This window comes from Solanum stenotomum, chromosome 3 (assembly GCF_019186545.1).
Source record: "Solanum stenotomum isolate F172 chromosome 3, ASM1918654v1, whole genome shotgun sequence".
NCBI classification, from domain to species: domain Eukaryota; kingdom Viridiplantae; phylum Streptophyta; class Magnoliopsida; order Solanales; family Solanaceae; genus Solanum; species Solanum stenotomum.
The window spans coordinates 19806788-19828878 of record NC_064284.1 but is presented as its reverse complement, the minus strand read 5'-3'; the positions used below and the strand labels follow the sequence as shown (position 1 = coordinate 19828878).

The following is a 22091-nucleotide window of genomic DNA, read 5'->3' as shown; positions in this document are numbered from 1 at the left end:
AATACCTAGAAATTCATGGTATTAGCAATACACACCTTAACACATAATAAAATGTATAACTAATACGAGCATTAGTTATACATAAATTAGAAAAAAATATCAAACAAGATACTAATAATACACAAGCCTAATGCGTGCATTATTTTTCTCAATATGCTCTATCAAAAGATCCGTAAATGATGACAAAACTATCTCCATTATATGTGGATCATTTACACGTGGCAAGTAGCCATGGTTTTGTTGTTACGTTTGTCGCCTTCATGTGATGTTTTTTAATTTATTTTTTTTATCAAGAGAATTTTAAATAATTAAGAAATTATTATAAAGTTATACTTTTTTAAAAAAAGATATATATCAAGAATAAATTTGTAAAATACTTTTCAGTTTTTAGGAATGAAGAATTTTACATAATTAAGAAATTATTATAAAGTTATACTTTTTGTAAAAATACTTATCAAGAATTAATTAGTAAAAATACATTTTAGTTTTTAGGAATGAACCATTCTTTTTAGGCGTGTGCCAAAACTAAAAGTAATACTCTCTCTATTTCATATTAATTGAATTCATAAGTCAATGCATAAATATTAAGGGAAAAAAATATTGAGAACATAATTTAAATCATAATTTTCACTATTGCACTTTATGAAATCATAGATATAACTTTGTAAGTAGTGTAATTTTTCTCCTAAAAAATATAAAACTTTAATAAATAAAAGGGCAAATATGAAAAAATTAATCAAACATCTATCTTAAACTTTGAACAATGAAAAAATCCCAAAATATTAAGTTAATATAAAATAAAGGGAGTATTTATTTTGCAACGGAGGGAATAATTCTAAATGGTAATACGGTAAATTTGGTTTTCGATCCACATTCCAAAAGTAGGTGTAATATATGTAGAAGAAAGGAACACGTTGGTGGTAGGTGGATGCTTTGGGCGTCGACTTTGGTTGTTAACTTTTTTTTTTTACTCAGTGTTCGGAACTCATATTGAAGCTTCGATACTGTCGTGCCTATTTGAAAATGATGCTCCCAACAAGATTTTCTTCATATTTAGGACTCAAATTTAAGATACTTAATTAAGGATAAAATCACTGCACCACAACTCACGTTGATTGGTAACTTGTTACTTATAGTCAATGGGGTATTTTCTTTCGAACTAAATATTTTGATAATATTTTGACTAAACCTCGATACTTTTGAGTTGAATTGAAAAATTTTAACCTAAAAAATGACATTCCAGCAATATTTACAAAATTGATCTAGGAAAAATATAATTTAAAAAATATTGTAAATAATAAAATGTGGATGTCATGTTGTAATTTCACACTTCATGACTTTGGAGATTTTTTATGACTTTGGAAATTTTCTTCATGACTTTGGAGATCTTCTTCATGACTTTCAAGGATTAGAAATATACTCTTACTTTCTATATATACTCATCTTATATATAGACACAAATGCATTGAAAGATTGGAAGGAAAACAATATTGCTCGTTCTCTCCATTTCTTTGTTATATAATTTCTAATACTTTATTTTATAACATAAAAATATAATCTAAAAACTAATGGATTGTATCTCTCTCACTCTGTTCAAGCTTCCTTTTCATCCCTCTCGTGAGAATGTTATTATTGATAATACGTACGAAATTATCGAAGCAAATTAAACTTCTTTCCCGATAGTATCAACTGAAAGAGAAAATAATGATTTATTCATCTGCATCGAAAAAGAGTTAAGCAAAATCTTTGTTTTGAATATTAAGTATGAATTAATATAGTTCAAATATTCTTAATTTATTTCGTATTTCAAATATTCAAATAGATATCTGACGAAATAGAACCATCTCTATCAAAATGACCACCTCTATTACGAGTGATTGGTTAGCAACATAAATAAAAACAAATAATCAAATTTAAGAGATTAATTACAATAACCTAAAATATAGGTGCATATTATTTTTTTTTTGTGAAATTATGGATAGAAAAATAAAATTAGAGAAAACGTTGGACTCTAACCCGCGCCATTGGCAATAAGACGGATGAAGAACGAAATTGGAGGATCTAGTAGTTAAAAGTAACGAATGATGCCGTTATCATGGTCCATGGACCAATCTTCTTCCGTCAATCACGATCCCTACATTTTATTTTTATTAACTACCACGTCCTTCATATGGGCCATATTAATAATTAATACTAATAAATAGAGAATTTGATATTACCACCAACTGATCGAAGGATATGGTGTTGTGAATGAGATTGTTCTTCTCTTAGTCAGAGATCTTGAATTTGAGTCTTGAATATAAAAAAAATTCTTGATAGTGAACGCTTTCTCTCGAATAAGGCCTTATGCGGTGCAATTCTGATACAGTCGAACTTCAATACGATTGCCAAATACCAAATGAAAAAATAAAAATAAAAAATCTGATACCATATGATGAGTTTAGAATATTAAATGATGGCAAAGAACAGCTTTAAGGGACAAGTACAAGTAGTCCTCTTGGTGAAATAATTGATAACTTGTGGTGGACACGAAAAAGTTATAATATCGTTTTAATTTGTATTTTTTTAAATATCTTTTTAATTTATTTTAGAAAGCGTATTTTTTTTTAAACTCTTTCATTTTAACTTTTCACCCGACATATTTTTGACCATAAGATTAAAGAGTATTTTGGTAGACTTTTCATATATTTAGTTTAAGTATACAAAATCAAAAATCTTTTTTATTTTCTTAAATTTCGTGTAGAATCAAAATCAATTAAATAAATTGAAATAGATAGAGTAATATGTATTTGGTAGTCTTTTAAAACTAATTCCAACTTCTAACTCACGTTAAAAGCGCATATGATATTGTAATTTAATATGAAATCACACAATTTTTTTGGACATCTCGTTTATTTTAATGTCTTACTCACTCAAAGTAGAGCTCATGACAATATGATATTGTTAAGTATACAAAATTCATTTTTTTTTATTTTCTTAAATTTCGTGTCAAATCAAGAGCAATTAAATAAATTGAAATAGATAGAGTAATATTTATCTGATAGTCTTTTAAAATTAATTCCAACTTCTAACTCACGTTAAAAGCGTATATGATATTGTAAGTTAATGTGAAATCACACGATTTTTTTGGACATCTCGTTTGTTAATGTCTTACTCACTTAAAATAAAGCTCATGACAATTCAACTTTTTTAACTTGAAACTCCGAGCTTTAATAGTTCATGTAGTTTTAAGTTTTGCACATTAGTTCCGATCCAAACTTTTTAAAAAGCAAACACAACTTCTTTCAAGCACAAACAAACAGTAGTCTCGATTCAATTTCAATTAACGTACTAAAAATTCATATCAAGGATTAAGTTCTTCCACAATTTTCAATGAACGGAGCCTTATCTATCAGTAAATGAAATGTATATGAAATATATAGAAAAAATATCTTGTTATTAGAAAAAAAAATATCAATGTTATATGGATAGGAATTGTATCATTATTGTATGAAATGCATATATAAAATATGTGTTACTATTGTATATATTCTTCGACTTTATCACTAATGAGTTCTTACACAAACTAGTGACAAAAATTCGTGTCTTGCACTGACTTAATATTTATTTATGAAATTAATTTTTTAAGTAGTTTCAATTAAATAATTTTAAATTTTAAAATAAGTTATATATTTGTCTGACAGTAAATCATTTATCTAAAACAAATTTCATAGATATATTTGTATAATGACAAATCATCTCATAAAATGTAAAATAAATACCTTTTAAATATTGTAAACATTGTATATTTTAAGTAATGTTGACTAAAATAATTAAAATAAATTATATATATTTAAGTGACAATAAATTATCCCTGATTTTTTGTGAAATTTAAAGAAGAAATTATTTCAACAAAGTAACTATTAATTCCTAAAATACCCTTACGACTGAAAGCTAGTCTACTTATTCCCTTATACATAAGTAGTAATATATTATCACTTGTTTTTCAACTTTTTACCTGTTAACTTCACAATATGCTTTGATTTGTTCTTTTAACATCATCACTATCAAGCTCTTACACGATGGTAACACACTGATCTTACAATGAAGAAAAAAACAGTGAAAAAAACTCTATATTGGACAGAAAATCAACATGAAATATTTGGCTAAGCGGATTTGGTGGGCTATAAATTGAAAATAGAAGGGCCTAGCTAAGAGATCTAATTAAGCGTAAATTTCATAAATGACATATATTATATTAACATTTTCAAGTTATAACAGTAGATTTAAACTTTCAAGTTGTAACATTAAAAATTTCAGGTTCTAACAATTTATTTAAAAAAAAATTGTTTTTTATAATTGAAAACATTTTTTTTTTTAAAAAAGATAAAAAAACAAAAACAAAACATTTTTGAAGGCAAAAAGGTAAAAAACAGAAATAGGGGTGTTAATTTAATTTGAATTGAGTGTAGATAATTACTAATTAGCACGAATTAAGGAATTCAAACTTATTAAGAATATTTAGCTTCCTTAATTCACTCAAATTAGTTAAACTTAATTAAAAATTCTAATTTTATCCTTTTTCTTTTGTTCAACGTTTCTCTCTCTTCAATTTTCTGCCAAAAATCTTCTCACTGTTGAGGAATTGAAGTTTTTTGTTCTTTGAAAAATCTTGATTTTGTTGTGATGGACAACTACGTATCAATATTAATTAAACATGGTGGAAGATTGGAAGATGGGATCCTTCAGGTTAGTATTTATTATTGTTTAGTGATTGGTCAAAATTCGTTTTTGTTCATTTTTGTTCATAATACGTTTTTGTTAATTTTGTTCATAATACGTTTTGGTAAGTTTCTTTCTTTTTTTTTGTTTGATTAATTTGTATACTGTCAAAACCATGATTTCGTGAGAAATAGGCGCAATATATGAAAGATTTGAGTATAAATGTATAAATATAAATAGTTTTATTGTTGTAGATTATGTAGGTATAGTAAAATTGTAATATTGATTACTGTTTTCTTTTTTCAAAAATATAAATTAAATGTAAAATGTTGAATGAATTTGGTAGTATAAATGTAATGAAATTGATATGAAAGTGTGTTCACTAATGTGTAAAAAAATTATTTAGATTTTTGAAGAAATGTATGAAAAGTGTTTTAATTTGGTATGAAATTTGAAATTTTATTGATTATATATGTTTTGTCATTTGTGTATAAATTTGTGTGAGAGTAATGAATTATTTGGTATGAGAAATGTATAAAATTGGTATGAATGATGATTGTTGTATGAAATGTGTATTAAGTGAGTATGAAATGTGAAATATTATTTTTTGTATGAAATTTGTTTTGTAGTGTACTGTCTAAATGATATTTGTATGAAAAAATAATGACGAGTGTGTATAATTTTGTTGTTATTATAATCAATTTATGATGGAACAGGAAAATATGCAATTCAAAAAGTGTCGGAGCATAAATTGATACAAAAAAATATTGTTTCAGTGCGTATTGTCATATTATATATAGTTTTGTCAAGTTTTTTGTACTTTTGTATCCTGTAATACTAGCACAATAATTTATGATGGAACAGGAAAATATGCAATTCAAAAAGTGTCGGGGCATAAATTATTGTCGTCTGGTTCAAAAAGAATTGTAGGGAGACCACAACATGAACGTTAGAAAGGATTTGCTGATGTGAAATGCAAGAGGTCTAAGGTTACGTGCAATACATGTCGTCGGGAGGGACAGAACAAGGAGACATGTTCAAATTACCTTGCTGAAAAAAAAAGATATATTTATTTTTCTTTTGTTATGGTTGTTTTAATGTGACAAACTCATGTTTTGATTTATTTTGTCTTTTAAGTTAATGAATTATAATTTTAGAACATTTATTATGTGTACTAGTTAATCATTGTGTATTAAGTGTTTTTCAAATGTATGCAATTGATATCAACTGAAAATTCAAATCTTAGTATGAAATTGGTATACATTTGGTATCCAACTGATGTCCCAGCGATAAAATTGAAAAAAAAAACTTGTAATTGAGGTTTCAACTGAAATAGCCAACCTAAAACTAGTTAATGTTGCATCTAATTTGTATACATTTGGTATCGAATTGATATCCCATTGGAAAAATTGAAAAAAGAGCATGTAATTGAGATTTCAACTGAATTAGACAACCTAAAACTAGTTAATTTTATACCCAATTGGTATACATTTGGTATCTAATTGATATCCAATTGGAAAAATTGAATAAAACATGTAATTGAGATTTCAACTAAATTAGTAAACCTAAAACTAGTTAATTTGTACCCAATTAGTGTACACTTGGTATCAAACTGATATCTCATTGGAAAAATTGAATAAAACGTGTAATTGAGATTTCAACTAAATTAGTCAACCTAAACTAGTTAATTTGTACCCAATTGATGTACACTTGGTATCGAACTGATGTCCCATTGGAAAAATTGAAAAAACATGTAATTGAGATCTCAAATGAATTTGCCAACCTACCAACAATATCATGTTTCATTCCGATACCAACTTCATTTTATAAGTAGTTATAAATTAATTATTTCACATAATTTATATAAAAATTAAATCAATTTCATATCAACATTCATACACTATATATAAAATTCAGTTCAGATCAATATTATTCATGTTTCATTCCATATTCATGTACATAAATTTTAATAAAACAGTATACCATATTTGAAAAAAAAATCACACCAATATTATTCAAACATCATACCAGATTTCATGTGCACTGTGACATTTAACAAACGACACTAAAATCAACTAATTGGGCTACTGATATCAAACCAATTTCATACCAATATCAAATAACACTTCATACCAATTGAATACCAACATTCCATCACATTTCATACAATATTCATATATCATATATTAATGTCATATTCATACAAATATTATCAATATAAGTTTCGTAACAACAATAATCATAATACAATATTTTTAACACAAAAAATACTAAATTGAATAATTCAAAAATAAATTAAATAAAATACTTATCCTAACCATTTTTTTTGCCTTTTTTTGAAATTATTTCTGAGTTCTCCTTCCCTGTTGTTCTTCTTGTTGATTGGTTTTGAAGACTAACCAATTTCGACATTTGTTGCTTTTTTATTTTTTTCTTTTTAATCTCACTTACGAAATCTGAATCCGAATCTGAAACAGAATGAGTCGCTTCTACAATTTTCACCTTCCTCTTTTTTCCCTTTTGATTTGCATGACTAACTGTTTTCTTTGCTTGACTAATCTTCGACTAAGAAGAAGCATCTGTTACCAAAATTTCATTATTTGTTGGCATTGCAACACTTATCTCTAGTTCAAGAGTAGAAATCTTGGCCAACGCCTCTTCTCGAGTTGCCTGCTACCAACAACAAAAGAATTGATAGAGAACAAAAGAATAGAAAGAAAAAATCAGAATTCATATATGACATTTTTTCCTGCACATATAATTTTTAAAACATGTGCTAATTTTAAAAATACAGATCCACTTCTAGTGGGGCACAAGTAAGCATTCGCTTCTTCCAATTATCAAACATAACAAAAAATTCATACATAAAGGAAAATATGTTATCTTATTTTTTTCCTTCCACATCCATGGGGCTCAATCGTGAGTTCTGCTAATTTTCTTTTTTAATGAAGAAGATGAACGTTAAAGATGGTGAGAGAAAAAAAATTAGTTCTATGTAAAAGAGGAACGTGGGGGTGGGGGTGTGAAAACTGGAAAAAAAATCTCTAAAATGGTGTAAGAGATAATGGCAATTTCTCTATTAATGTTATTCCTAAAATGGTGTAAGAGATAATGACAATTGATTATCTTATTTCTCTTACTTATTAATTGTAAGGTAATTATAAAAATAAAAATTAATTAATTAAATCAAATAAATTAAAACTAATCTGTTAATACTTGTAATTAAACTGTTATAAGTAGTAATATAAAAAAATACATCTAAAAGCTGTAATATTAAACCTTAAATGGATATCTGGGGTGAATTTTCCTCTAATTAATTGGAACGATATATCAATCCCTAGGTGGAATTGACTTAAAATAACAAACGTTTTAAATGTTGGCACTAGATAGTCAAAACTCACGTTTATAATTTGGTAAAAATATCCTAATATTATGTATATATAGTAACTATATTTGCTTAGTCATAAAGTGGGAATGGACCCATTGAGGAGAGGATGCATAGACCAATTGGGCTTTGCATAACTTGGACTATTTCCACTTACACCTATCAAAAATCAAAATGAATACTGGCCCAATTCTCCACACTTCATGGCCTTTAGTGTATATTAAGGATGAGTTTGTCTTTGGAGATTTTTTCTATAAATCTCTGAAAAATCACCTTAAACACCGAACAAATGGAATTACTTACTTTTTACCCACTAACCATGATAATAATTTTTTGGGGAACTTTCGGATAGAATCACTCAAAAATAGCTTAATTATGCTCCATAGCTATAGTTTGCTAATTACGATTCGTAGCTACATGTTATAGGGAGGAGAGTGGCGAGTGAAATTGTTAGAGGGAGGAGAGAGGCGAATTGTATATGTATATTGGTTAGATAATTGTATATATGTAACTGGTATACATATGTATTTGGGTAAAAGAAATGGATTATATGATTAATTGGATCGGATAACGTTAAAGTTAGGTAATTTAAGTAAAATTGGGTAATTTTAGTTGATTAGGGCTTTTCATCCAATTGAGGGGCACAAATGATGAAATTAGTAACGGCAGGGGTAAAAATAACTTCATTTTAACGGTAAGAGCATAGTCAACCAATAAAACAAAGTTGAGGGATATTTTTGACCCTTTTCCCTTTAAATATCGACACTAGATAGTCAAAACTGACATTAGATAATTTTGCAAAAATATTGTAATATTGTGCATATATAATAGTTATATTTGCTTAGTCATATAGTGGGAATGAACCCATTGAGGAAAGGATGGNTGAGCGATATTTTTGACCCTTTTCCCTTTAAATATCGACACTAGATAGTCAAAACTGACATTAGATAATTTTGCAAAAATATTGTAATATTGTGCATATATAATAGCTATATTTGCTTAGTCATATAGTGGGAATGGACCCATTGAGGAAAGGACGGAAAAAATGGCACAACATGACATCCCATTTTACTAATTGGCAGCATATAGCCTTTTTTAATTTTTTTGACAAAAAATTATTTTTGAAAATTAAATTTTGCAATTAGTAGCCCATGTATTGGGAGGTTCATTTTTAATTAAATTAAATAATTTTAGAAGGTGGGCAGCATGGTGTCCTTTTTTATTGGGAAGTGGTTTTTTTCTTCCTATTTTTTATCTTCTTTTTCATACACACACGATTCTTTTGAATTGTATTTTTTTTTATTATTAATTCTTTCTTCTTCTTCTTCATTACTTTGAATAAAAGATGATTTTTCGTTCATAGTGTCTATTTTTACTCTTCCGCTTTTAAATTTTTTATGGTTTGTTGATGTCTACTCGTCAATTTCTCTAACTGTTAGCCTATGTTTGATCCCCCTCTTGTATTGTCATTCAATTTTTTGGGAGTTTTAATTTTTGAAATTTAAGGTATATTTAATTTAGGCAAAAACTTACATAACAATAATTGATTGTAGGTATCAATTGTCATGTTTAAGAAAGTTATCCCTAGGATTATTCATAAAAAAAAGGATTCTCATTCTAATTTTGTGGATTCTCCATCCACAACTCTAAATTTTAGCCATGTAAGTTCTTCTCGTTATCCGATTCAACTTGTGTGTTTGCTATTGAGCATTTTAAATTTAATGTGCAATCCTCATTTACACACTAAATGAAGAATCTGAAATGTATACAAATTTTGAGGGAATGAATACACGAATATGTATATATGAATACAATGCATACATGAAGTATTTGATTTTTTAATATGTATGCACTGATTTTTTAATATGTATACACTGAAAGGGATAACATAGCTATAATTGTATACTAATATACTAAGTGAATGAATACACCATTCTTTTACCTATATACAATCATCAAGTATACAATTGGAATTTTTTTTATCAAGTAACGAATAAAAAAACATATGAAAATACATAATTTACGTTTTTAGGTGATTACGTATTGTATATATAATTTTTGATGTTTCCATTATTTTTGTTGTTTAGTGATGATTGGTTATACGAGGAAAACAAAAAAAAAACTATTAAAATGTCATTTATTAATTTGGACCATTTTGTGCTTATTTTTTATTTGTCTATTAAATGCTAGTTATTGTTGGGCTATTTATTGCTAATTATAGTAAAAATTAGGCAAATGACATAGTATAAGAAAGAAATTACTTCATTTCCCTACTCTTTCATTAATTACCAAAAATTCCTTTTTTTAGTGTTTTTCGGATACATAATATAGCAATGAGGATACTTAATATAGCAGCGGGGATACTTTAATTAATAATGGGCGGATACTTAAATTATTAATTTGTTAGCAGCACGGATACTTAATTAACGGGCGGATGCATAATATAGCAGCACGGATACTTTAATTAATAACGGGCGGATACTTAAATTATTAAGTTGTTAGCAGCACGGATACTTAATTAACGGGTAGATGCATAATATAACAGCGCAAATACTTTAATTAATAACGGGCGGATACTTAAACTAATAAAGTATCCGGTTAAGTTGAATTGGGGGAAAATAAGGGATTTTTGTATTTTAATAAAATAGTAGGGAAATATTGAGAATAGGTAAAGAAGTGTTGTGTATTTAAGTAATTTTTCCCTAATTATAACTATCAGTTGTATATATGTGTCATTTCCTCGAAAGGATGCATGTACCAATTGGGCTTTCTGCGCACTTCATCGCCTTTGGTGTATATTAAGGATGAGTTTGTCTTTGGAGATATTTTTATAGGTAACCCCTATGAAAAATCACCTTAAACACCACAAAAATGGAATTACTTACTTTTTACCCACTAACCATAATAATTTTTTTTATATCCTTCTCAAAATTATATAAAATATAATTGTATTCACCTAACTGATAATCTTTTAGGGAATATTTAAAAATATATAGCCTCATAACACATTGCATTTGTGCAGTCATATTTTCAAGGATAAATTACTTAACTACACTCCTTTACTTATCTTAATATCCATTTATCCCTACTTATTTCAAAAATTTCAAAAATCCCTTATTTACTTATGTATCCCGCATGTATTCCGTGCACAACGCTATGTATCCCGCTATGTGGAATGTATCAAACGCTATGTACCCCGCTATGTGGAATGTATCAAATCTAATGTATCCCGTGCACAACGCTATGTATCCCGCTATGTGGAATGTATCAAACCTAATGTATCCCGTGCACAACACTATGTATCCCGCAAACATCATTTTTAAGGGATTTTTGGTAAATAGAAAACTAGAAGGGATAGGTTGTTATTTAGTACTTATAATATGTGGTTCCTATAACTTATACTATTTTCAATTTACATTTGTATGATCGAACTTTTTTCGCAACAATGATTATATATATTTATATAATAGTATACAATACTGATATGCTTATACAAGCAATGTATCTCTATTTTGTATAATACTATATAAAACTGTATCAACCTTGTATAAACGTGTATGATAAAAATTATAAGAGGGTATGTATGTCGCTAGGTACAATGACGAAGTTTTTCTAACGGGTATAATGGTAGATATACTATTGTCTTTTTTTTAAAAAAAAAAAATGAATACTATGGTTACACAAATAATTTGGTTAGCACATTGGTAGGTATGTAATTATTAGTTTGGTTAGAGCATTCGCAAATCTATATATAAATATAATCAGTTTTAATGGAATACTGGTAGGTATATTATTAGTTTGGTAGAATACTGACAGTTATCACAACCTATAGTTAATAGAGAAAATCTTTAAAATGATTGAATGAAATAATAGAAAATTTTAGATGAAATTCTTTATAAAATTGGGGACTTGTTTGTTAAAGAATGACAGAAGTCCTACATTGGTGGTCAATGAAATAGGTGAACTCATTATTTTATAACCAAGCTATTACAACAACAACATCAATTTGTCTAAATTTGATATACAATGTAATTAGTTGTAGATGTTATATGTATTTTAGAACTGGGTATTGTATTATATATAGACCTACTCTAGTAGATGGTATAAATGTGTTTTCCCTTGTTTTTGTTGAGGTAGAAATAACATTAGATAGGCGTTGTTAGTAATTTATTTGAAGTATAATAATGTTTTACAAATTTAAGAGTGCTTTTGTTTCTCCTCGGGTATAAGAGAGTTAATATCTTAAATAATTATTGAACTATAAGAATTTATCTAGCAAAATCATTAAATTTAAGATTTTTATCTACAAAAATTACTTTTACGACCGTTTGATATGAAATTTTAAACTGTCACAAATCAAATTTTCAGCCTAGAGATCTCTAAGTTTGAATAATCAAAATTAAAATTTCAAACCTTTAAATTTGACGTTAGTTATGCCTAGAGTCTAATTTCTCTCAAAGGTCAAAAGTTTTTAACTGCATTCATATGAAAGTTCAAACTTTAGACCTAAGGAAGGTTTGAAATTTGATTTGAGACAATAAAGTATTTAGAACTTTGTAAAATTTCGGCCATTCTTAAAATAACAGATATCCTAAAAGGGCTATTTGTCCACTTTACCCGTTTTTGAGTAAATAATTTGCACTCTCAGTTTTTGAGTTTATATTAGAGTTGTCAAATGGATTAATTAGGTTGAATCTGAGTGGTTGAAATGGACTAAAAATCAGGTCTATAATGTAGTATCAAATGAAAAATATAGTTTTTATTCCATGTACTTTTATTATTCGAGAAGACTAAAAGATATCTGTTTTTCTTTTTGGAAGCAATGATTTTCTTTTTAAATTTAGATTCATTTCAGTCCCCTACTCTTCTCTTCACCAATGATGATGTAGCAAACACCTTTTACCATTATTATAATTACAGAATATATGATACATTTATTATAACAGAATTTATGAAGAACGTATACAACATATTAACGTAGTAAATATCACATAATTTTGAATGTCTTGCTTAGCTCAAATTTTACAATTTATTATAATAAAAAAATTAGGAATAGAAAAATTATAATCAATAAGATAGCGTTCAAATAATCAACTAACCGAGCTTCTGAATTCGTTCGAAAAGAAAGTTGGGAGGATAAGACTGGGATATTTTAATATGGAAAAAACAGAACCTCCAGTGTGATCGGTTTCCTGGGTGAGTTCAATTAATAAATGCAACAACTCACATGAATAGCTGTGTCCTTTGTTGGCACTGCTGAGGCACGTGCTAGACATTAATATCATTATTCCGCAATTAAAGCCTGTCATTTACTCTCCTCGTCTTATAGAAGATGTCTATATTACTAAAAATGTTTATTTTAAATTATTTACAAATATAAATATTGTAAAATTTCAAATAAAAATCTTACATTATTAATCTTGATATGATGAATAAGACATATAAATAGTAAGTATATTAAAAAAATAAGGAGTAAATTAGTAAAATTAGAGCCTATAAAACAGAAAAATGGACAAGTAAAATTAACCGGTATTCTACTAAAAACATATACATGATAACAACGTCCACACAATTTTAACCAACAAAATAATTGCCAACATTAATAAACGTGTAAGATGGATACTCGCCAACAGAAAATAAAGGCAATAAATGACACGTTACAATAGAAAGAGTACCTCTATTTTTGCTGCTGGGGATACATAGCTTCTTTTTCATTTTACCAGCGCTGCTATGAAAGTGCTCTACGTAATTGCGCTGTATCATCGTCCATCACAGACTCAAAAAACATTTTGATTTAGAATTCTTATTCTTCCTAGGTCATTGTGCCACACGAGACAATTAAATTGCTAGAAAATGAAAGTAGAAATGGACTTCAAGAATCAATCAATCAAAAAGCAATCAACAATTCAAATTAAAAAAATCACAATTAATGATTAACATATGAAGATTCTTTACATATTCGAGGATGTATATCATATTTTAAAACTTTAAACTTGTCTTCACCATTGTGAAAAAAGAGGGGATAATTTCTCCTCTTTTTTTAGGGATGCCATGTTACATCACGTGAAAATCCGAATTTACAGATCAGAATAGCAAGGATGAAAGAACCAACAATAAGATTACCGTTGTTATATGCAATTAATTAACACAAAGAATGGTATAGACTATAGACTAAGAAGTCAACAGGATTATAGTCCAAACAACGTCTTTGTTGGGTCTTGGGGACACATCTGGAAAAACCCAAACCAGCTGAGTGATAGCATTATATTTTACCTACCTACACTTTTTTTTCTGGTCATCTATCTGTAACTTAAGAAAAAACATTTGTAAATATCAGAAAGAAACCCAATAACTATATAATCCCTTTTCAGCTTAACAAGAAAAGCTTAAACTAGAATGAAAACACTGGCATCTCAACAAAAAGCAAAATGTCTACTAAAAAGTGAACTCAATATTGAGTAAAGATCTAAAATTCTATGGGTATTAATGCAGGTCCCTTTACAACGAAAAGTATGCGTCATTTGGATTAAAATTTAGGTCACTTCTTAACATTGAAAATATAGACGAAAAGTAGTTTGACCTTCATGGAAAAAAAATATATTCTACTCAAATGACAGTCTGGATAGGGATCAGTCAGTCCCACATAAAGAAAAAGGAAGACAAGCTTGTGCAATAAAAGTATTGCTGTGTGTCATAACAAAGCACTTACTCATCATCTCTTTACTTCAACTAAAATAAAGGTATTGCTTATTTTATGCACTCAAAAAAGTAGGAGACATTTAGCTGTTGTTATCTGATACTCATATTGCATATTGTATTATATTTCATTTCCTTTCTTCTTTCAACTTGTACACCAAGCAAAGCATCTGCATCCTTCAACTAGAGCCTAGAGGGCAGGAATATCTTTACTTTCAAACCAGAAACACGAAATATAGAGTAAAGTGAAGCAGTCAGCTTTCTCGGATCCCAAAGAAAGAGGCCAAACAAATTCATTTTCTGAACAATCATGTTCAAGTCCTCAAAATGGAAAAAGGAGAAGATCAAAGCTGTATTCCAAATGCAGTTTCAGGTAACACAGGTATGCTAACAGGATGGTTAAAAATTGCTTTGTTCAGTTTATTCTCAAATGATGTTAACTGCATATATTATTGAGAATTTAATCTCACTGAGCTTACGAATCTCTCAATCATGATGATTTCAGGTGCCTAAACTAAAAGCGAAAAAACTGATGATTTCACTAGTTCCAGCAGACGCTGGAAAGCCGACAGTGAGACTAGGAAAAACAGCAATTATCGAAGGAACCTGTTCATGGGAAAATCCTATTTACGAGACAGTGAAATTAATCAGGGATCCAAAAACAGGAAAATTTAAACAAAACATCTACTACTTTGCTGTGGCATCTGTAAGTAACAGAAATGCAATCTCCATGTATGCTCTGACCACCTTACGGTTGGAACATTTGCTCACTACTCATCGACATGATGTCATCTCAGGGATCATCAAAATCAGGTTTTCTGGGAGAAGTTGGTCTTGATTTTGCAGATTTGGTAGAGGCAACTGAAAGCTTAGTAGTATCCCTACCCCTAATGCCACTGGAGACTGGCGCGATTTTGCATGTATGTCCTCTCTCTCCTCTCCACAACACACACACACATACATACATACAAACTCTTCCATGGTAGAGGACTTCTGACATGACTGCTGATCAAGGTTTACAACTTCCTTACTCGACACCTCAAATGGGAAAGGAGACAGAAAATAGATAGTATTAGAATAGGAACTTTGCCATAATGTTTGCTAACTGTGAAGTCCCAAATTGGTTGAGGGGAATGGGTTATGGTCTTTTAATATGGTCTTAGGCAACCTTCCCTCATGAGCTATCTTTTTGGGTCAAATTAGGTTCAATATCCATTTCTTAACATAGTAGTAAAGCCAAACCCAGCAATCCCTATTATTGTGTTTCTCAATGTTAGGCCCCCGTAATCCATGCTCCAATTGAGTTCAGAGCATGTGGGGGAGGTTAAGTTCAACATTGGTTGAGGGAATGGGTTGTGGTCTACTTATGTCTTAGGGAATCCTCACCCTCATGAGCTAGCTTTTGAGGTTAAATTGAACTCAAAGTCCATTTCTTATTACTAATAAAGTAAACAAAAGTTTTTTATGTTTAACTATGTTAGTCTAAGATATAAATATATGAAACAGGTCGCAGTACAGAATATGCAAGGAGCTCAGGAAATCAGGTGATTTAGCATCAATACCACGCTAAACATGCTATCAATCTGGCTTCAGTTATCTACAAGTTTGGATACTAAAGTAGCGTTTTAACAAAATAATTTCAGGCCTACTGAAGATAGTGCTATTTCAAGGACTGATTCTCTAGATCAAAGCTTTGAAACAGAACTAGGAAGCAATGGCCACTATGGAAACGGACATTGTACATCTACTGAAGTAAGGTCTCATATTTATGTACTTTTGCATTTCTTCATTTTACTGCATACAGTATTATCCATTCCACAAGCAATGTGGGACTCTAACAACTCTAACACCCCTTTCATGCCCAAGCCCAACTAGAACGTGGACCGGGAGCCCAAATAGCTTTGATACTATGAAAAGATATGGCACTTGGACCTAACTCAATCCCAAAAGCTAACTCATGAGGTAGGATTGTCTAAGTCTATATAAGCAAACCATCAGTACATTCGTCAACCACCGTGGGACTCTAACCCACTCTAAGAAATACAATTGGGAAGAAGACAAAACATAGAACAGCAAAGTTTGGGAATTGAGCTTCTCTATTTACAGCTGAATGCTTCAATCAAGCCCTCAGAGTTTGGAGTAATATTTACTTCGATTAAAACCCTTGCGGCATGGCTATCAGCCTATCACTGTAAAGATTCACTTCTCAAATAACAGTAACACAACTTCTGATGTAATTCTTAACTTTTTATCTTTATAAATGATCTAGAGGCAATACAAATCGAATTGGCACCTTTATACAAACTGTTGTGAAATATCCCTTAAATCCTTCAACATGTGTAACTGGTCTGCGGTTCGCTAGTGGAGTGAACATTGGTTACAAGAAAGAGGACTGATTTAAGTTTCCAATACATGTAAAGAATCTGAATAAAGTCTTATGTGATGGGTTTTGCCAAAACCATTATAAACACTTTTGGAACTTTTCTACAAATATAAAAATGGGAACGTTGTGAATCTCTAACAACAATATCACTTATTGATACACTAAAATTATTTCAAGGATGGATTTCAATGTTGTCTTCTTTTCATCAGCTAGAAATGAAAAATCCCCTATGCTTATATTTACTTTAACTTCACAGATTTTCAAATAGAAAATTTCAGGACTCATTTGAGAGACGCTAAAATGCAGATGACAAAGGCAATCAAATACAACAATTTGGATAGAGTCAAATGTGGGGTGTAATCCCTCGGTTTCGATACATCTTGCCAGTGTTGTCCTAGTCAGATAGAATACCACTTTAAACATGTTCATGCTTCAGAGAAACTATTTGTATCTCGTAGCTGCATCTTGCAATTAAGCTTTTTTTATTATTTTCCACAGGATGAAGAGTTGAATGAAACATTTTGTTATTCCAAGCAAAATAGTATCCCACGGGATCCTCAACCAAAAAACAGCCTTGTGAAACAGTTCACCTCACAAAATGCAATTAATCCCCTTGAAAGACATCTACATCAGAGATCATCCACAGATTGCTCGCTTGGCTCTGATTTAGATGGGAGTGTAACTGATACAACACACAAATCAGAGGAGGATCTTCTGAGAGACACTGCCCAAGAAACTTCAAGTAACAGTTTTGAGTCCATGAAAAATAAGATCATAATGCTCGAGCGTCAGGCAGAATTGTCAGAAATGGAACTACAGACACTCAGAAAGCAAATTGTGAAAGAAACCAAAAGGGCACAGGAACAGTCGAGACAAATTTCTAATCTAAAAGAAGAGAGAGATGTCCTTAAAATCAAATGTGAGAAACTTAAACTGAGATGTACAGATGAGGTGGATGCAGTAGCTTCAGATAATGCAGGAGCAGATGACAAAAAATCGACAGCTCTATTGGAAGAAATCAGGCATAAACTTCAGAAAGAGAAGAACTTCAATAGCAAATTGATGCTGAAGCTGCAAAAGACGGAAGACTCAAATTCTGAATTGATTCTTACAGTAAGAGATCTCAACAAAATGTTGGACCAGAAAGATAAGGATATTTCGTATCTTTCTGAAAAAGTTAGGTCCAATAAAGATTTGCTAGAGGCCGCTGCGGAGAGAACCCAACTAAAGATTGGTCAGAATGAAGATAGAAAAGCTAAGGAGCTTAAATTTGCAGAAGTATCTCAATCACTGAAGCAGACAATTGAAAAATTACAGGATGAAATAGAGGTCTACAAGAAAGACAGCAATGAAATGAAAGCACAGATGGACCAGCTTGAAAGCCATTGCCAAGTGTTGGAAAATGAAATAGAGGTCTACAAGAAAGACAACAATGAAATGAAAGCACAGATGGACCAGCTTGAAAGCCATTGCCAAGTGTTGGAAGATGAAATAGAGGTCTACAAGAGAGATAACAATAAAATGAAAGCACTAATGGACCAGCTTGAAAGCCATTGCCAAGTGTTGGAAAAGGAAAATGATGATATTAATCATAACCTAGAGCAATGTGAGCTGCAAAACCTGAAAACACAACAAGAACACTCAGAATCTTTAGCCTCTATAAAACACTTTAAACTCCAGGTGGAGAGACTGGAGGAAGAAATGAAAACACAAACGTCACAGTACTCAAAATCATTGGATACAATAAACGAACTTGAAACACATGTTTCAATGCTGGAGAAAGAACTGGAAACACAGTCGCAGGAATTTGAAGAACATCTGGAAGCAGTCACCCAAGCCAAAGTTAAGCAGGAGCAGAGGGCGATAAAAGCAGAGGAAGGATTGAGAAGGGCAAGGTGGAGTAATGCTAAGGCAGCTCAGAAACTTCAGGAAGAATTAAAAAGACTATCAGATGAAATGACATTGAAGATTGATGAGAAAGAAGAACTGGTCAATGATGCAGTGACGGAAGCAACTGTTCTGCGTGAGGAGAACAAAATTTTAGAGGAATTACTGCAGAAATCTGAAGAAGAACTTAAATCAACAAAAGAACATTATGAAAGAGAAGTTCTTGAATTGAAAGCTTCGTCAATGGAGATAGGAAGGCTAAATCTAGCAGGGTCAGCGCACTGCAAACAAATGGAGCATAGAGAAAAAGTCGGATATGATACGGAGCAAATGGAAAAATCAACTGCTGAAATAGAGGTAGAGCAAAAATTGACCATGCAAAAGGAATTGGAGAGGGAACTAGCTTCAGTGAGGAGGGAAGCAGAAATGTTTCTAGAGGAATTGATTCCCTTGAGGACTGAAGTGGATGAAAAGAAGATAATTGAAGAAACCTTACAATCAGAAGTAGAGAAACTACACCTACAGAATGACGAAATGAGATGCAGTACAAATCAACTGAAGTTGGAGAATGAGAACCTGATGAAGCTGGTGCTCAAATTACAGGAACAGGTACTTTGCATTAATAAAAAAGTTAGACATTTAAAACTTTATGGGATTACTCATTAAATTATAGAAGACTTGAAAAGAGAAGAAACTGTTTCTCTTAATGCTCTAATGTATCCCTTTCTTCAACAATGATATTCCATGCCTAGAGGTGAATTAAATTCAAAGAATCATAATGATGACTTTCACTAACAGGTTGTCCTTTCTAGGTATTATTAGCATTCATCAGGTTGATAGAAAATTCTCTCATTTTTTTTATGATACACATCCTTTTTAGATACTACTACAAATACTGATAACCTACAGACGTTTTGCATGTTCCAAAAGTCCATATTCACAGAACAGGTTCGTATATAAGTATGAAGTCAATGTTCCTGTAGAGCTTCAACAAACTTAACAATTCTTAGTACCTTAATCTTTCTTCTACAACTATAAATATTGCATGAAAGCAAAATCGTATTTCATCGTCATCCAAGTTAAATTGTCAATTCATATAGAACAAAGAGAGTCCATTAAAAATCATTAAACCATTGACCTAGATTTGAAGTAACATATTCACAGACATAAGGAGTTGATTCCACTGAACACCAACTTGTTGACATTTCTGTCAAGTTTTCTACACCTAAGATTCTTGTATTCTCATTCGAGTTTTTGACTCCGATTAGCAAAAGACTCACAAAAAGGCTTCAGAAAGCATCACTATATTTCTAAAGGAACTGCTGATCTTGACATACAGGAGGATGAACCACCTGAAGAAGCAACTCAGGATAGTATTGTAGCTGGAGGAAGAAAATGTATGGGGAAGAACATTCATCACCAAGGAAATGGCTTTACAGAAGGAAGAATTGTGCAGAATGGATCCAGAAAAATTGCTAATATAACAAGGTAAACCAATAGAACTTTTACTGAACCATTGCAGCATTGCTAGCATCTATTCAAACAAATTTGTCAACAGTGAGAAACTGCAGTTATATGGAAGGATAAAGAAGAAAAAGAACTTAATTTTATATTCCTTCTGCAGAAGAGAAGTTGATTCAGGAAGAGTGGCAGAAACGATCAATGGCCAATCCCAAAATATACATGATCCTGAAGAATTACGAGGTCAAGTAGCTTTATTGACTGAGAGAAACAAACACATGGAGCATGAATTGAAGGACATGCAAGAAAGATATTCAGAAATAAGTCTTAAATTTGCAGAGGTAGAAGGTGAAAGGCAACAACTTGTCATGGCTTTGCGCAATTTTAAAAATGGAAAGAGGTAGTAGTTTTCCAACTGGTATATGATCCACTCATTAGATTTGCGCAAGTCAACCTTCTGTAGAAGGTAAATGAAGCAGTGGAAAATAAGGTTTAAAAAAGTAGATTCCCTGGCAATAAGAAGATGCTTCAAATCCTCAAACTTTCAACTTCCAGGTCATAGACAAGAAACCTGTCAGAATATCTTGTGATCATTATCTTCCATTCATTTTTGGCCAGCACAATATGACTACTTACTAGATTATTTGCGAGCAGTATATCCAGGTTTCATTCTTCTGTAAAATTTTACACAGGATCTGAAGGTCAGTTGATAATGTTCACAAATTATTCACATAATAGAAATGTAAAAGCATGTTTACTTTCCTGTACATAGCAGATATTATTTTGGGATAGACAAAGAAGAACTAGTATGAGTCTAGAAGCAAGTTATTCAAGCTTAAAACGTGGTCCTTTACCATGATCATGCATGGTCATGGTCATTAATTTCAGATACTACTGATGCAGCTGGTCAATTTATCAATGCAAATTAGGCTGCACATAATCCACGTGGTAGTGGTGGTACCTCCCACCACCCCCACTCCCAAAGGCAAAGAATAACAACAACAACATACCCAGCGTAATCCCACAAGTGGGGAGGGCAGATTGTACACAGACCTTACCCCTGCCTCATGGAGGTAGTGAGGTTGTTTTCGATAGACCCTCGACTCAAGAAAAGCAAATTAAAGCAGTTTTAGAAAAAGCAATTACAAAAGCAAATAGGCCATGACAAATAATATGAGAAGCATTTTGAAGAAAAGAAAAAAGGAACAGTAACAACAGCTAAAAAGTATGATAACCTAAGTACAAGAAACAACACATAGTAACAAAAACGGATGGACGAGGGACTACAGCAATGATGCTAATACTACTGGTAAGAAGGGGAAGATGCGGTGCTCCAAACCTCCTAGCCTATCTGACAGGGAAGTGAGACAACACTCAATTACAAACTCTACCCTAATCTGCAACCTCCATAACCTCATATCTAAGGTCATGTCCTCAGAAAGTTGAAGATGTGCCAAGTCCTGTCTAGTCACCTCTCCCCAAAGACAAAGAAGGGGGAAATTATTCACAATAAGGTCATTTTTGTATTTTTTTAAGTTCCAGGTTTAGCTTAGGTTAACCAAAAAGTCTCAGATATAA

The 22091-nt window shown here is 30.8% G+C and overlaps 2 protein-coding genes across 4 annotated transcripts in view; both read left to right on the top strand.

The window, feature by feature from the left end:
- The window catches only part of LOC125858059 (uncharacterized), a 280326-nt gene that overhangs the window by 112902 nt on the left and 145333 nt on the right, over positions 1-22091 (top strand). The gene's annotated exons all lie outside the window — the stretch shown is intronic.
- LOC125858034 (uncharacterized) lies at positions 14622-21327 on the top strand. 3 transcript variants are annotated; one of them, XM_049537709.1, is made up of 9 exons: positions 14622-15164; positions 15288-15488; positions 15580-15702; positions 16289-16326; positions 16426-16534; positions 17664-18494; positions 18579-19661; positions 20392-20540; positions 20677-21327. In XM_049537709.1, the coding sequence occupies exons 1-9, from the start codon at positions 15093-15095 to the stop codon at positions 20915-20917; spliced, it is 2847 nt and encodes a 948-aa protein (XP_049393666.1). In that variant the 5' UTR covers positions 14622-15092; the 3' UTR covers positions 20918-21327. The 3 variants fall into 3 exon arrangements, with proteins under 3 accessions (XP_049393666.1, XP_049393665.1, XP_049393664.1); XM_049537708.1 differs by having other exon boundaries at positions 14623-14826; positions 14945-15164; positions 17664-19661; positions 20677-21326; XM_049537707.1 differs by having other exon boundaries at positions 14623-15164; positions 17664-19661; positions 20677-21326.

Coding starts and splice junctions, on each gene's coding strand:
- LOC125858034 (XM_049537708.1), top strand. CDS start 15,093: ATGTTCAAGTCCTCAAAATGGAAAAAGGAGAAGATCAAAGCTGTATTC. Junction 16,535..17,663: donor GACATTGTACATCTACTGAA/GTAAGGTCTCAT, acceptor TATTTTCCACAG/GATGAAGAGTTGAATGAAAC. Junction 19,662..20,391: donor TGCTCAAATTACAGGAACAG/GTACTTTGCATT, acceptor CTTGACATACAG/GAGGATGAACCACCTGAAGA.